This window comes from Odontesthes bonariensis, chromosome 18 (genome assembly GCF_027942865.1).
Source record: "Odontesthes bonariensis isolate fOdoBon6 chromosome 18, fOdoBon6.hap1, whole genome shotgun sequence".
In the NCBI taxonomy this organism is placed as follows: Eukaryota; Metazoa; Chordata; class Actinopteri; order Atheriniformes; family Atherinopsidae; genus Odontesthes; species Odontesthes bonariensis.
The window spans coordinates 23,544,515-23,562,242 of record NC_134523.1 but is presented as its reverse complement, the minus strand read 5'-3'; the positions used below and the strand labels follow the sequence as shown (position 1 = coordinate 23,562,242).

The following is a 17,728-nucleotide window of genomic DNA, read 5'->3' as shown; positions in this document are numbered from 1 at the left end:
ATTGTGATGTCAGTTGTAGTTATTTTATGATTCACACAGTTTTAGGCTGTGCAGTAGTATTGAAGGATGCTCTGAAAGGCAGAAATCAGCTTTAAACGTGCACTCACACAGCTACCATGCAGATAAACTGTCATCTGCTTCCCCAAACACAGGTGGCAGCATGTGCACGTGGTGCAAATGCAACAGATCAAAGGAGACACCGAACATAAATTCCACAAACAGTCACTGCAGAGACGACTGAGAGTAATGACTCTTAATGATTTGATTATGATTGGCTTGTATCTTTCAAGTGCTTTGTGGTGGCATTTCTTGAAAATTGGCCCTGTGTGAATAAAGCTGAACTGAAACAGAAATACAGAAGTCTACAAGGAAAACAAAGAAGTAACAAACTTAAAAGAAAACACAGGACTGAGGAAGCTCAGACGATACATAACCTACATTCCAAAGGCAAGAAAAGGTAGTTTGATCTGGCACTGAGCAAAAGAAAACCTGGTGAATATATTCTGAGGGACTAATTACCAAATGAAAAACAGGTGAGAAACCAGTTGTGACGAGTGCAGCAGTAAAACTAACTGAAGTGAACAAAACATCAGGCTCTACTAAATAAAACAGGAAATAATGTAACATGAGGATAGAGATTGTGGAAACAGGAGTAAATAAAACAACGATAACACAAAAACCCAGATAAACCTGAGTAACTACAGGACATTAACTGCACATGACATCAAAAGCAAAGAAAGCCACAAACCTGTAGACCATGCCAGTCCTGCTCGTGTGCTTTTTAAATGCTGACTCAGCACTCAGCTGCTGTGTCCTTGGTGTGAATGATGGAGACTCGCTCTGATGTTTTACTCTGATGTGGATGCAGGAATCTCACTTTGATGCTGAAAACCTTTTTCAACTTGATTTTAATTGTGAAACAGGGCCATCGAATGTACCTCTTCTTAACTGAGAAGCTGGTTGTTTGGTTGATGTATGGTTGATAATATTAACGGGAGCATCCCAATTTAAAAATAAACATAAGTTTTATGAATAGAATGTGAAAAAAGCAACTAAACATTAACATTATGTATAATGTTAATCTATCTGTATCCCGAAATAAACCGCAAAAGCCAGACTTTTTTCGCCTTTAAAGGTCCTCAGCAATGTTTCTCTTGGCTTCATCAGGAGGAAGTTTTCATAAGAAACCATAAAGACACGGTTTTCTATTGATATCATACTTCCAGTAAACCGATTTATTCTGTACAACAGGTATTTGCCTTTATTGAACTCATCAACTCAGCGTCAGTGGAGGAGCAGAAAGAACGATGGTCATGCTGAAGCCACCTGCCCCGTTATTTGAGTTCAACTTTTGTTTGATGCTGAATGTCAATATTTTTTACATTCCACAGAAAAGTAGGTGTTGCCTCTGTAAATGTGTTCAGAACGGCATCGTGTGTACTCTAAAACGATTATAATCTCACCTCGTCGCTGTTATTCCATAAATAATGAAAAATCATTGAAGCTTGAAGCTGTGCTGAACATCCCCAATAAAGGCTAATTTTTTCTAAGTTATAACCATTTCTCTGACTACTCTTTAATTATTAATTATATGTACATAACACAAATTCAGACAAAAGTCGTCTTTGGTTTTTTATTGAAAAGCTTAACACGTTCAATCCAAATTCAGTTTAAAATGCAAGCTTGAAAATGTGACAGATTATCAGGTAATAATGTGTTAATGTCTGAAAGTTTGTGTTTTACTGAACAGGAGCGACCAGGATTTAGCTGCTATCAAAAGACGGGAGAGAGTCTGTAAGTGTTTCGCATGTTTTAAAGGTTCTTGAGTTCCTGCTAAAGATCTGACTCAGCGACTGCCCAGATGATTCAGAAAGGAGTTTCTATGATGATATTAAAGAAGAATAAATGCCACACCTATTCCAACATCTAATTATCTGCTTCAGGTGGCTTTAATGCACAATTCCTTTGAAATGTCAAGAATTTAAACAAGTTAAAGGTAACCACGCACTAACTTATTAATATCAGCTTCTACTGGTCTGACTTACTGAAGAGGGAAATAGATGGTGTCATGCTGCACTTCATGTAATACAGCATATTATGGGCAAGGCAAGTTTATTTGTAGAGCACAATTCGCACACAAGGCAACTCAAAGTGCTTTACAGCTACATAAAATCACAAGAAGGCTAATAAAATCATTCCATAAACCAAAATAATCATTCATTAATTAAATTAAAAGTGAAGAGTGCAGATAAAATACCTTCAGTTGTCATATGCACAGAGTGGAAGAAGCATTAAAAATACATTAAAGAATATAAAGAGAAACAAATAAAATAATTAAAATTATTAAAGATAAGTTCAAAGATACCGTGCATATTTCATGCATAGACACAAGAGAAAATAAATTATTTTTAACTTGGATTTAAAAATGTCTCCATTTGATGAAAGTTAGGCTTTGTTTGCACAGCTCACAGTGAATCTGAAGCTTTGTTTTCCTCCACTTACATTCAGCTTCCCTGCATTCTCTTTTCAGGTTTTTGACCGCAGTGGTGTTTCTCTGTGGTGGTTTCTGTTTTTTCGAGGTGCTCTTCCTTTTTATCGGTGCAACAGCTTCCATTACATTCAAATTTTTCAAGTTGAAATGATCCAGCAGTCCTTAAACCGACTCTGCGCTCATTGTTGGTAACATCGCTAGGGCCTCCCTAAACCGAGCACTTTTTTTCTCATTAATGTACCTCTTCTTAACTGAGAAGCTGGTTGTTTGGTTGATGTATGGTTGATAATATTAATGGAAGCATCCCAATTTAAAAATAAACATAAGTTTTATGAATAAATTGTGAAAAAAAGCAACTAAACATTAACATCTATAATGTTAATCTATCTATATCCCAAAATAAACCGCAAAAGCCAGACTTTTTTTTGCCTTTTAAGGTCCTCAGCAATGTTTCTCTTGGCTTCATCAGCAGGAAAATCAAGTCTGTCTACTCCAAATGCTTTGCTTGAGATAGGATAATTTAAAAAAAGTTTTCAAAAGAAACTATAAAGACACGGTTTTCTATTGATGTCATACTTTCAGTAAACCAATTTATTCTTTATTCTATACTTATATGCCACACCTATTCCCAACATCTAATTATCTGCTTCAGGTGGCTTTGATGCACAATTCCTTTGAAATGTGAAGAATTTAAACACCTTAAAGGTAACCACGCACTAACTTCTACTGGTCTGACTGGTGTTGGGAGGTAAATCTGTGACAGCGTGAGAAGTTCTGGTTTAAGAGCTTAATGGTGGACCTGTGTCATTGGAAACTCATGACCACAAAAGGGACCATTTTTACCGGCCCAAAACATTTTGACTTTGATATATTAAGATTAAGATTAGATTTATTGGTCATGCATACACATGAAATTTGTCCTCTGCTTTTAACCCATCCAGGTTGGCACCTGTTGACACACTCATGCACATGCTCATGGGAATTGAACCACCAACCTTCTGGTTATTGGACAACCGACTCAAAACACTCAGCCTAGAATAACCTAGAATAGTTTGTGACTGTGACTGGGATCCATTCAGACAGTATTCGTTACCTTAAACAGTTTTGTTGAACTCGGGTTTTTGTTTTTAAGGGTCAGTGTGTTTCAATTCATTCGTATTTTCCACAAGATTTTTTTAACGACTTGAGTGTCATTGTTGAGCCAAAACTCGTTATTATGTTTTTTTTGGTTTCAGGTAAAATGCATTGTTGATTAAAACATTTTAACAAAGAGCCAGCATTAACAATGCAACCTGACAACCTGATGTCACATGTATTTTTCTAGACTTTATAGGGATTCAGTAGTTTGATAGATAATAGAATTATTATTTTACATTTTACAGATAAAAAAAGATCAAAATCATCAATTTAACAAAATATTTCACATTAGGAAATGCTTCTCTTATCCTCTACTCTGCCTGTGACTAAATATTCAGACAGAAATGATATATTTCCCCCAAAAATTTCAACGTTCACATCAGAGGTGATAGTTCTGTTTAAAAAAGGGTAAAAAAATAAATCTTTCATCATGTTTAGATATTCATGCTGTTAGATAAAGTTTATTTCAGGAGAATCGTACCACCCAGCTTCCACCCTTTTGGTAAACTATATAGCAGGAAGCAAACTGCTGTTATATAAAACGGGGCGTTTCATATTTCAACAGCATATTTCAATCATTCTTTTGCATTTCCTGTTGAAACTAAAAACTAAAGCTCCAGGTCACGAAAAACAATGCCCCTTTTCTCTGGGTCTTATGTGACAGATTTCTGATTCATGGTAAACTACATAGTTGAGTGAGAAGTTTTTTCAAGTTTACTTTTAGCATGAGTGTAAACTACCCAACAATGGGTTAAAAGGTTTTCTCCCCTCCTGCATGATCCAGTATAAATTCAAGGTTGTTCCTCAATGCTTTGCCCAATTCCTGTTTTATTTACTGAGAAAAAAAAAATGCAATTTCAACATGAAAATTAATTTGTAACTTTTTTTCAATTTTCCGACATGCAACAAACATCGATGGCTGTTCTGAAACACAGAAAACACTGTTCCCAAATTAAAGCTCATGTTAAGAAGAAAAGGTGCTTTCCAACCAGCATGCATGGTTTACAGTTTACAGACATCCATCCATCCATTTTTTATACCCGCTTATCCATCGGTCGGGTCGCGGGGGGGATGGAGCCACATCGGGCGAGTGGCGAGGTACATCCTGGACAGGTAGAGTTCTTCATCACTCATCTCCACATCGGCTCGGCGACCATCCCTCTTATCTACTACACTAACATGCATGTTTTTTGGACAGTGGGAGGAAGCCGGAGTACCCGGAGAAAACCCACACATACACTGGGAGAACATGCAAACTCCACACAGAAAGGCCCCAGCCGGGAGTTGAACCTGGAACCCTTTTGCTGTGAGGCAACGAAGTTTACAGACATCTTACGCTTAAAAATAAAAGTTCTTTAACGATTTGAACATTAGCTTACTGTGTACTGCAGTGAGGCACCTTGGAGTTATTTTTGACCAGAATCTGTCCTTTGACTCACATATAAAACAGGTTTCTCGGACCGCTTTCTTTTACCTTTCGTAATATTGCAAAAATCAGGAAAATCCTATTGCAGAAAAACTGCTCTATTCATTTGTTACTTTAGTACTGAACTACTGTAATTCTTTATTATCGGACTGTCCCACAAATTCTCTGAAAAGCCTCCAGCTCATCCAAAATGCTGCAGCCAGAGTTCTGATGAGAACTAACAGCACAGATCATATTTCTCCAGTTTTAGCTTCTCTTCATTGGCTCCCTGTTAAATTCAGAATAGAATTTAAAATTATTCTCCTCGCACATAAAGCTCCATCTTGATAATTGTCCCCTCTTTCCTGTCCCAGCCGGTCGGGGCAGATGGGCGTCCTTCCTGGTTCTGTCTGGTTCTGCTGGAGGTGGAGGTTCGCCTTGTGAATGCTCAGGATGGGAGATTGCACTGAAGAGCAGTTTTAATGTGATCTGTTAGTTTTCTTACCCGGGCATCTTTTTTTAATTTTTTTTATTGTCTTTGTATCAAATGGGCTAATTTTGAATTTAAGGAATTTGATTTCACTGGATAATGACTATATTTCAATAAGTTGTTTCGTAATTGGCCTAAATTGGACCGTTTCTTTGAAGTGCCTTGAGTACTAACCTGAAAAACATACTTTTATGAAATAAAGTAGTTTTATACTTTATCTCGCAACTTTTTAAAACATCCCAGATCTACATCCAACACAATCCTGCCTAACCAGTTTTACGACTACTGTATGCGGGCCTGAATATGAGTCATATACCAGCATCTTTATATAAATGGGCCAACAAACGGCAACTTAATGCCAATCACCATGGAAGGGGATGGAGAACTAGAACGAGAGCTCAAGTAAGTAAAGGCATGAACAGAATAGGCTTTTTTATATTGCTAGTAATAGAAGGTATTATACAGTTATTGCCAAAATCAGTTTATTTAATCAGACTTAATATTAAAGACTAATTATTAATTATTAAAGACTTTTTAGGTAATCAGTTGTTCCAACTTATAATTTATAACTTAATAATGAGTATTTGCAGTTATTAACATATTTTTAACTTTTTCAATTACTTTTGAAATACCCAAAAATAAACTAATAAAACTATCTGTAAAATTACACAGTTATAAAATGTGGCTAAAGGTCTTTAAATGTTTGCTTTTTTTCTCTGTCATTTTGCTTGTCGGGTCAGATTTTTTTGTGTTTGAGCTTCAGATATCTATATCTATCTATGATCTGTTCAGAGAAACATACATATTTTTACTGAATAAGCTGAAAAATTATTCCAATTATTGGTAGTGATGTGTTCTTGGATGTTGTGCAGATACTTCTTTCTCCCATCGTCCTTCGTGACACTTTCTGTCTTTTCTCAGGAGGCCGTGGGACACCTGTAGGGAGGTCCCGGTCATTGAAGATGAACGAACGCCCTGGAAAATGATCAAACTACTCAGGATCCTCACTTTATTTGTAGTGGCTATCATTGTGTTTGGATTGGCTCTTTGCAGCAAGGTGAGCTCCTTTTATCCATTCATTTTTATACTTATATGACGTTGATGCCGTGAATTTGAACAGAAATGGTTAAAAAAACAACTAAAGAATCTGAGAAATATATTTTTAACCAGTCCAAAGTTATTCAATTTAAATTTGGTTTGATAAATACAAATACTCAAGAACCATTTATTGTCTACAGAGCAGCTGCTGACTTTATATCTACCTCCATCTGTGTTGTGCATCTTCTCCTTTCCAGACATCTTTCCTTCTCCTCATCACCTTGTCCCATGATGGCACAAAGACCCTCTCGTCTGATCAGAAACCCCTCGCCCTGCTCTGTATTGGCTGCACCCTTTTTGCACCCAGTGTCCTTGTGTTCCTCAAAAGCATCTGGAAAGCATGCTACAAAACATCAAAGCTGCCAAGATTAACAACTACAGCCTTAGTAAGACATGAATTAACGTTTCTTTACTTTTACTCATCTCAGACTGATGCTAAAGTCTAAGCATTGCAGAATACTTTCTTCTCTTCTTTGCCAAATCATCATAGAATTGTATCTGCTCATCTGCTTCTTCTTCAGGTTTTGTTTTCCGAGCTTCTGGTGTCTGCCGGTGTAGCAGTTCTCACCATTGTCGCAATGCCACACCTGGACATTGTGACCAATGTGACAATCCTGAACGGTGTCGCTGTCCTCTCTTCGCTCCTACAAATAGTCGCTCAGTGCACTGCCAAGGCAATGAACCGCTTCCTGCTGCCTTCCATCATCGCACTCATCCTCATTTTGCTCGGTTATGTTCTGTTCCTTGTTTTATACATCACGAAAGACCCCACAGATATCAAGATGGGCATTTGGGTAGGTTTAGCTGTTGGAGCGTCTGTCTTGATGTCTTTCAACTGGTGGGAGAATTACTTTAGACTGATCTGTGAGAATGACAGATCCAACTTCCTCAAGAACCTGTTAAAAGACATGACAAAGTGCCAGAACATGCTAAACATCCTCTCCAGCCTGTTCAGGATTGTGGTGACTGCATGTGTGCTCGGAGCCTACGTCCCCCTGGCCGAAATGGACTGGGACACTGTGACATCCATCCCGAGCCGAGAGGCGAGGATCATAGGCATCATCGTTGGGGTCCAGCTGATCTCCTCAGCACTCTGCCATTGGTTTGCATTGGTAGCCTGCAAGATGCACGCCATGCGGCGATGCTTCGTCCTGCCTTTGTACCTGGCCTCCCTGGCTGTAATGGCTTTGCTCATCATCCCTGTCATTGTTTACTACCAGGACTACAGAACAAGTCTGAACATGACTGAAAGCATCAACTTCACCAGCTACTGTAGTGTAGCTGTGGAGGGAAGGAACCAAACCCTGAACGGTAGTGTGTTCCCACATCTGGTTTTGGATGTTACACAAACTCTGTGCTTCCTGGATATGTCCAAGATCACCGACATTGGCCTGTTGACAGGTAAACTAATACAATTATGTGTCATGTAAAGTAGGAGCACTAGATCAGTGCACATACAAGTTTGTCTGCATTTAGGTAAGAATTTAGAGCCTCAGAAACCTGTCCTACACATCTGCCAGCCTTAATGCTTTCTTGTACGCCAATTAACGTTTTGCTATCAATAGCAATTAACCTTTTCTATTGCTATACTTGTAAACATCCCATGATATGCCAAAGCAGAAGTGCTTTGTGGTCTTCTCAAGACAAAAACGTTTCTCTTCTACATCTCTCAGGTGCAGCTGTATCCTGGTGGATAGGTTTCGTTTTATCCACTCTCTATGTTTGGCACCTCAACATCTATCGCATCCAGAAGACACAGGACCTGTTCGTCAGGAGGCTGTACGAGGGAGCCTTTATCGAGCAATCCCTGCTCCTCAACACCCGATACCACATCCAGACCAAAGACAAGAGGAACCAGTAAGTGTGTGTTAAGCATGTGTGGAACAGCTCTTCCATTGGGTTCTTTTGGCTCTTCTGTTCATCGGTTTGACTTTAGACTCTTGCTTGAATCACCTCGTCTTTATGCTATACGCACACAAATACACAAATATAAAATCCTGATGAGGAAATTCGTTTTTTATCACTATCTTTTTTTAAATTTTTATCTTTGTGAAACACTTTCTGACATTTGCTCTTGAAAAGTTCTATATTATAAAATTCTACTTACTTGCTTAGAAAAGAAGTATGTTTTTCATGTTTGGAAATCTTTTTACATCAAGTTTTAAGGAATTAGCCACCACTAACACGGTGTATCTGTGTGCGACCATGTGGCACGAGACCTACGAGGAGATGATGAACATCATGATCTCAATATTCAGGTGAGTACCCTGACTCTTTTAATACCTCACATTAGAACACTCTTCAATAATGATAACAGTGAAGAGTTTATGTACAGAAGACACAAGGGGCTTTGCATGCATCCATCCAATATCACAACAACAACAACAACAACAACAACAACAACAACAACAACCTTGTTATGTTGACATAATTAACTTGTGAATTTGTGATAATGGTTAAAAAAAACTGAAACAAATTCAAGCTCAGCCTCTCTCAGCCTATGTGTATTTGAACCTTGGAATTAAGATTAAATAATGGATAAAAAGTGGATTTCCTCACTATGTTTATCTGATCCCTGAAGACTGGACAAGTACAGACCAAAGATAGAGCCCAAGGTCAACGACTTCACCTTCGAAGCCCATATCTACTTTGATGACGCATTTGAAAATGCGAAAGGAAGTCAGGAACGTCACCTCAACGAATATGCAAAAACCCTTGTGGTTATCATCACAGAGGTTTATGGGTAAGTGATTATTATGTATTTCTGATGGCAGTGATATTTGGCTCACCAGCTGAGACGAACGGCTCTTATCCTCTGTCACCAGCATCTTCAAGAACATAGACAAAAAGTTATTCGGAATACAGCAGCAAATCCCTGATCAGAGGGTCATAAGGACACCATATGGAGGTCGTCTTGTCGTCACCATGCCTCACGGGAACAACATAATAGTTCACTTCAAGGATAAAGACCTGATTCGCCACAAGAAGAGATGGTCGCAGGTAGGAAAGATCCCGAGGAATATTTAAATACTTCAATCTTGCAGAAACATTAGATGTCGTCATTTTCACGTCGTTTTTCAGGTTATGTACCTTTACTATCTCCTGGGCTGGAAACTCATGACCAAATATTACAGTCGCAGGCAGCTGGGAGAGGAAGAGAAGACTCTAAGAGCAGAGATCCAGGTGAAATGAGACAGACTTGATGAGCTTGAACATCCATGCGAACATTTCTCAGTGAACTGCCCGTGTCACGAATGCAAAACAAAGCAAACTGCACCTATTTCTACAGAAAGAGAAGCAGAACACCTACGTCCTGGCTTTAGATGGGGACACAGACTTTCAGCCCGCTGCTGTGATGCTGCTCATGGATCGTCTGAAAATGTACCCTCGTGTTGGGGCAGCGTGCGGCAGGATTCACCCCACTGGATCAGGTCGGCACAAAGAGATAAAGGTGATGCACTGAGCTGAGAGGAGCCCCTGTTGAGGTTATAATAGCTTTTTTTTTTTTATTTCTTCTGCAGGTCCCGCAGTTTGGTTCCAGAAGTTTGAGTATGCGGTCAGCCACTGGCTGCAGAAGACAGCTGAGCATGTGTTTGGCTGCGTCCTGTGCAGTCCTGGCTGCTTCAGTCTGTTCAGAGCAGAGGCGCTAATGGACGACAACGTGATGAAGAAATTTTCCACCAAGTCCATGCAGGCCAGCCACTACATCCAGTATGACCAAGGTAGTGGGGATTGTTGGACATTAAAGGGATAGTTTGCCTCTTTTGATATGAAGCTGTATGACATCCCATATTAGCAACATCATTTATGAACATTGATTTACCCCCTGCTGCGTCCTGTGAGCCGAGTTTCAGCCTCGTTTTGGCGTTGACGAAGGTAGTCCGGCTAGTTGGCTGGGGTCCCGAAAATAAAGCGTTTTGCTTCTCAAAACAATATGCGTTCAAAAGAGTAATACATTTGCATTACAAAATCCTCCCTCCAGAAAAAGTCAGACCTCACATCGCTAGGCGCAATTTCTCTCTCCCTTCATATCACTGCCTGCTGTGTAGACCGTGCAGACCGAAGAGCAGAGCGAGCAGTAAACACCGTAACAGGTGCGGCTATCGCTAGGTGGCTGAACACATTAATATGAAGGGAGAGAAAATAGCGCCAAGCGATGTGAGGTCTGACTTTTTCTGAAGGGAGGATTTTGTGATGCAAATGTATTACTCTTTTGAACGCATATTGTTTTGAGAAGCAAGACTCTTTATTTTCGGGACCCTAGCAAACTAGCCGGACTACCTTCGTCAACGCCAAAACGAGGCTGGAACTCGGCTCACAGGACGCAGCAGGGGGTAAGAAAATGTTCATAAATGATAATGCTAATATGGGATGTCATACAGCTTCATTTCAAAAGAGGCGAACTATCCCTTTAAGTCAACCTACATATAAAACTATCTCACAAACCTGTACTTTCCCTTTTTGTTTCTTACGCCTTTATATTTCTAATCTTTATGTATTTAATCTATCTGTGCTTTGGAATGTTTCTGGAATGAGTATTATGTGATGGCTTTTATATTTTAACATCTAAATACATTTTCTGCTCTCTGCAGGTGAGGACCGCTGGCTGTGCACTCTGCTGCTGAAGCAGGGCTGGAGAGTGGAGTACAACGCAGCGTCTGATGCCTACACCAATGCACCACAGGACTTTAAAGAACTGTATAACCAGGTGAGTACAGGAGATCAACACAACCTTTTTTGTACTACTGTGGCAAAGTCACATGTTCGCTTCCAAATATTTAGAATAGATTGGGTATAAGTTTATCCAAATATCATGTTTACATGACACTAGAAATAGACATATTCTTCTGTTAGTCCTGACCTAATGACCGCAGCCTCATCTGACAAAATCACCATTCAAGTAACTTTACAGCACATCTTTTGTGCGGTTAATTCAGCTGTACTTACATATATGTCTTCCATGGTGAAAGTTAGAAGCAGCAGACTGTCTTGAATGTTTTCTCACACAGTTTGCAGTGTTGTGGACCCCCCTTGTGCCTTTATACTGGAACAAGGATGGCAGTCAGTTAAATGACCAGGTCAAACTCTAAACATTACTTGACATCTGTGCATGTGAACTTACTGACTTAAGCTTATTTTTTATTTTCAGCGCAAGCGATGGGGACCATCAACGATGGCAAATGTGGTGGATATCCTGGGCTCCTCAACCGTTATTTCCAAGAGGAACCCGTCCATGTCCAAACCCTTCATGTTGTACCAGCTGTTTGCGATCGTCTCAGCTGTCCTAGCACCTGCCACCATCTGCCTCATGGCTGCAGGTTTGTATTATTTGTGTTTATGTAATTGGACTGTTTTTGTCTGAAGCAGAGAACAACTTCCCTTTCTTCTGTGTCGTGCAGGTAGTTTGACCTTCGTCCTGGAGATTGACTCTGCTGCTGCTCTCATTTTAGCTGTGATCCCTCCTGCCGTCTACCTGGGTCTTTGTTTTAAGCTGAAGACAGATACTCAGATCACAATTGCAGCAGTCTTGAGTGTCATGTATGCATTCCTTATGTTGATAGTGACGATGTCTATTATCGGTAAGTTATGTTCACACAGGTGTTCGCAACAACTTTAGGCAGGCACATATCAAGATACTAGATGCTTGAAATGAATTAGCTCTGAAAAACCTACGCCTTACGTTTGTCTTCTACCAGGCTCAATGGTGAGGGATGAAACCATTCTGACACCCAGCAGCCTCTTTGTCGTCATCATGTCCATCATCTACATTGTCACTGCAGTGATGCATCCTCAGGAAATTTCTCTAGTGTTCTACGGCTTTCTCTACATCCTCTGCATCCCCAGCGCCTACCTTCTGCTCACCATCTACTCCATGGCCAACATGAACAGTATCTCTTGGGGCACCAGGGAGACAAAGCCTGCTGATGGGGCTGCCGCTCCTCCAGCCACCTCCCAGCAAACACCGAAACAGAAAGGTAGGCTACACATTGGTTTTTATATTGGTTTTGCTTGAGACCAGTATTAATGTTGTCAAGTGGGTTTTTGTCTCGTCTCATGTCATGTCTGGTCATTTCCTGTTTTATTTTGAAATGTTAACTCTCCCTCTCGTTTCAGGTCACTTGCCCTTCCTCTCGTGCTCCAGTCTGATTGTCGTATGAATGATTCCACCTATTCCCTATTATCCCTGTGTGCATAAGGCCACATTTACACATAGCCGGGTATTTAGAGAAAGAAATACCCCCCCCCTTTTCAATAATAACATCGTGCACACAACATCGTTTTCAAAAAACTTGTCATTTACATCAACCCGCATAAATACGCCGTCAAGCGCCATAATAACTATGCCAAACCTATTGGCGGCTGAGCGTGCAATCCTTCGCCTCTGCTCCTCCATGTAGAGCAGTTGTTGCAAATGCAATAAGGCCAGAATCGTTTGCACAAACGTAAAAATTAGTAGAACTTTAACATCATATGTGATAATCCTGATCAGTAGCCAAACAAACTGTAAACATAAGGCGCTCGCATGACGTTAAGCATTTTCTGGCGCATAATGTGACGTTTAAGAACCTAAAACGCCGTTTCTCCTAGTTGACACGGCAACACATAACCGGCGTTATCAGAAATCTCCACTTTGGCCGGAGGTTTTAGAAATAATCGTTTTCTGTGATAAAAACGGGGTTTTGGTGTAAATGAGAGGCCAAACCGCAGGAAAATACCTGCGTCTTCCTATCGTGTAAACGGGGCCTAAGAGTATGCGTCTCCCCCCGTCTTGTGCCAGTGTGTTGTATCTGTTCGTCTCATGTGCATCACTCTCGCCTTTTTCCAAGCCTGACCACAGCCACGTTCCAAGTTTGCCTTTCGCTATTTCCTCGTCAAGAGAGATTTTTTTGTTCTTGTTAAAGTTTGATAAAGTAGTCCTGTTAAAGTAACAGTGTAAGTTTCTTTTCATAGCATTCTCGTTTTTTCCTCCCAGTTGGAGTGAGTTTTGTTTTATAAATTTTCATAGAGTAGTGCCTCCGTTTTTTAGGAGAGGTTATTTTTTGCTCCGTAGCAGGAGTGACATTTAGTTAAAGTTAAAGTTTGATAGAACTTTTGTTTGTTGCTCCGCATAGTGGAGGGATTTTGATTTTCCTGATAAGTTTTCATAGATATACTTCTCTCATTTTGGGAGAAATATATATATATATATTAATATTTCTATAGCCTGTTTTGTTTCCCTCTCTGGAGAGACTTGAGAACTTCTGCTCCTAAAATAAAAGCTCTTGGATACAACATCTCCTGCTCCTGCGTCCTCCATTCCCTGGGTGTGACAAATGTTTGTGCTGACTGAACTGAAGTTCACTTTCACACCTTTGCACTTACAGCCAGAAGCTTCTTCCAGCGTTTCTTCTCATGCGTTAAATGTTGTGATAAGTCCAGTGGGAAGTCTCAAGACGAACAAGAGAACATGACCCCAGAGCCCACACAGACTGAACCTCAACCCCAAAACACTATTGTGGACGACATCCCAGAAGAGGAACAGCGGTATGTGCTGAACATAGTAAATGAACTTAAATGCAAAGCGAGATCATATTTATAAATGTTCTGATCCTCTTTTAAGGCAACTGGAGCCAATTTGTGATCCACATACACAATGTAAGTGCAAAAGAAATACTTTTCTCTTATAGTAAAAAAATGACAACACATGAAAATATGATGTTATGTAATGTTTATCTGCTATTCTCCAGGCTGGGTAACAGAACTGCAGAATTTGTCCAGTGACATAAAGCTGCAGGAGGAATCTCTCAATGAGGTGAATAACTGTCAAATTCATAATCCGTTGAATGGGAAATTGAGTTTTTCAGTGACAAATTGCATTGACTATCATCTCTATTCGATTCATGGAACAAAGTTTGATGTTAACACTTTTAACCACCACTTTTCTTTTTTCATTTCAATAGTTTTTTTCTATTGACAAGTTTCCTAACTTGTACAAATACTAGAAATGTCAAACAAAAACTGTAATTCATAATACTGCACATCATATACATAAATCATTACAGATCAAAGTTTGACTTATGCTCTATGACTTCTAGTAAGAAATACACTTTTTTTTTTTTTTAATTTCCCTGCAGGAGGAGGAAAACTTCTGGAAAGAATTGCAGGAGAAATACCTTCAACCTCTGCCAAATGACAAGGAGGAGCAGAAAAAGATGCAAAATGACCTCCGAGAACTGAGAAACAAGGTAAGTGTTTGGATCTAAAATATGTAACATCTCTTTAAGGAAACGTGTAGAGTCAATCTGATGTTTATCTCTACACAGATCACCTTCTCTTTCTTCTTCGTGAACGCCCTGTGGCTTGTATCAGCCTTCATATTCGAGGTCTTTGAAACCTTCTCCATCCCCATCGAAAAATATGACCTCAGCCTGAATGGGACCGGGGAAAACATCCAAATCGAGCCCCTGGGCTTCATGTTCATTCTGGGATTTGCTGTGTCGGTTTTCTTGCAGTTTGTTGGCATGTTTTACCACAGGTGAGCTCTTTCATCAAATCGCTTTTTCTCCACAGTGTTTTCATTCTACAGGTTTAAAAAAAGAAGAAGAATCTCACTATTTCGTGTTGTGTTTCATCTAGAGTCTACACCCTCATCCACTACGTAGCTTTTCTTGACACTGAGCCCAAACGACAGAAAGGTGAAGATAAAACAGCCTTACAGGTATTCACAATTTCTATTCAATTCCTGTTTTGACTCAATTCCAGTTGCAACTTAATTTGGCTGCATTCGAACTCTAAAAAAAAGTGCTTCAATCACCTCCCAGATGTGTTCAAAAGCCGTGACATTTTAATGCTCTAATGTTCATTCACCCTCTTCCCAGGATGACTCGACCTCCAACACAGACTCGAGCTACATGTCGGAGGAAGAGGAGGACGAAAGTGACGAAGAGTCATTCTACACAGATCCACACGGAGGGACTCTGGTGTAAACTTAGAAGGAATTCACTGTTTGTGAGATTGCAGGATAGTTTAAAACATATATTACTAGGTTTTAAGTTTTATATATATTCTCTTTTTATTTTTGATAGCAATAACTCTTGACATGTGCAATATTTGTCTAAGCTTTGTTCTATGTATTTATGAATTGTTTACATTTCGCCAAGTGTAATTCATATAGATTTTTAATCAATTTATCACACATATTCAGAAAAGTCTGTCCTCAAATGAAAACGCCTCAATAACATCATGTCAATAATGTATCGTTGTTTGTTCTGTTCGGTTACGGATGATCTGAAATGTTGATTTACACTGTATCTTTGGTTTGAGTTTGGTCCTCCTGTATTTAATGCACTGTTTGCATGTTTGTTTTAATGTATAATTAATATTACTGTGAATCTACAGTCACAAGCAAATGAATGAAGGTCTTTAACTGATGAGACAAGAAGAAAAATCTATTAAGATGCCTGGAAGATCAATACTTGAATATTCAGAAATCAGGGAAGTCTTACCTCTGGGATTTTTTAAAAATAAATATAACAAATATATTAAATTATAAACTGTCAGATGAAAGTGTAACATACTGACGTATTTATTGATGAAGAATTATTTATTTTTAGCTGTGGCATTTCAGGTCATTGGCTTTATCAGGTATGCTTACAAGCTGTGTCGTATTACACTGTAAAAGATAAATAAATATTGAAGCTGAAGTCGCCGTTAATATTTCCTTGACCCTACATAATGCAGTGTTTTCCAAAATGAAGGCCCCTATTTAGGTGTGTGAGGTACTGTAGAAGATATTTATCTTTCATGCCACCTGCACAAAACCAAGAGAAGTGAATGTGAGCTTCTCTTTTTATACTGAGATACTGACCATGTTTCCAATAATCTAATTCAGTGGTTCTTAACCTAAACAGAATCAACTAGAAACTGAACTGACACCAGAACAGAAAGATAAACACATGTACAGAACTGAGGTAAGACAAAACTAAGGATACAGAAAACTATAAAACAAAAGCAAGAACACTGACAAAGGCAAATCTTTAAAAGAGAGACTGGAAACAAAAAGGCACATCAAGAAAAGTCTAATTTAAACAAATCTCTCCAAAATACTAAGACCACAAACAAGAAAACAGAATCAAACAAAGGAAATCTAACCCAAAGTCCCCAAAACCCACAAACCATGTTTTGGTTTGTTTTCAGATAAATTTTGCATTTAGAGATATATGCAGATCACAGCATTTAATGCTTGTATCTATATTATTTTTTTTCTATTTTCAACCCCACTTATCAGTTTTAAAACGAAACACAGCATTTTGTGTGCAACATTAAGGGCAATCTATTGGTTCACATGCAACATAAATATAATAATAATAATAATAATAGCTGTGTTTTTGTAGTATTAATGGAAATTGGAATAATTTTGTTTTCATTAGTTAAGAATGAAAATTATATCCAAAGATGGAGTCAGCCCCCTCTTTGCGGTTCTTTCATGTGAACATAGTAGCAGAAGAATAAAAGTCTGTCGTACGTAGACCAGGAGGGACAAACCAAATACTGGCTCCAGTGGAGTATTTGGGATTTAGGCCACTAAGAAGTCATTTCTGTGTCAGTGAGTGCATGCGTGCTTGTAGAGGAAGTGTTAGTAAAGCAAAAAACATTGGTTTCTGTGCATTGTGATGTCAGTTGTAGTTATTTTATGATTCACACATTTTTAGGCTGTGCAGTAGTATTGAAGGAAACGCAGAAATCAGCTTTAAACGTGCACTCACACAGCTACCATGCAGATAAACTGTCATCTGCTTCCCCAAACACAGGTGGCAGCATGTGCACGTGGTGCAAATGCAACAGATCAAAGGAGACACCGAACATAAATTCCACAAACAGTCACTGCAGAGACGACTGAGAGTATGGGAGTAATGACTTTTAATGATTTGATTATGATTGTATGACAATGAATTGGATTTTAATTGGCTTGTATCTTTCAAGTGCTTTGTGGTGGCATTTCTTGAAAATTGGCCCTGTGTGAATAAAGCTGAACTGAAACAGAAATACAGAAGTCTACAAGGAAAACAAAGAAGTAACAAACTTAAAAGAAAACACAGGACTGAGGAAGCTGAGACGATACATAACC

At 39.1% G+C, this 17,728-nt stretch overlaps 1 protein-coding gene across 1 annotated transcript; it reads left to right on the top strand.

The window, feature by feature from the left end:
- Positions 1-5,890: 5,890 nt before the first annotated feature.
- On the top strand, positions 5,891-15,587 carry LOC142367368 (chitin synthase chs-2-like). The gene is made up of 20 exons (XM_075449339.1): positions 5,891-5,925; positions 6,445-6,580; positions 6,819-7,007; positions 7,143-8,022; positions 8,295-8,478; positions 8,781-8,879; positions 9,203-9,364; positions 9,447-9,621; positions 9,703-9,804; positions 9,917-10,052; positions 10,143-10,343; positions 11,214-11,329; positions 11,771-11,939; positions 12,021-12,200; positions 12,318-12,596; positions 14,349-14,413; positions 14,736-14,846; positions 14,925-15,136; positions 15,238-15,319; positions 15,480-15,587. The coding sequence occupies exons 1-20, from the start codon at positions 5,891-5,893 to the stop codon at positions 15,585-15,587; spliced, it is 3,621 nt and encodes a 1,206-aa protein (XP_075305454.1).
- The last annotated feature ends 2,141 nt before the right edge of the window (positions 15,588-17,728 follow it).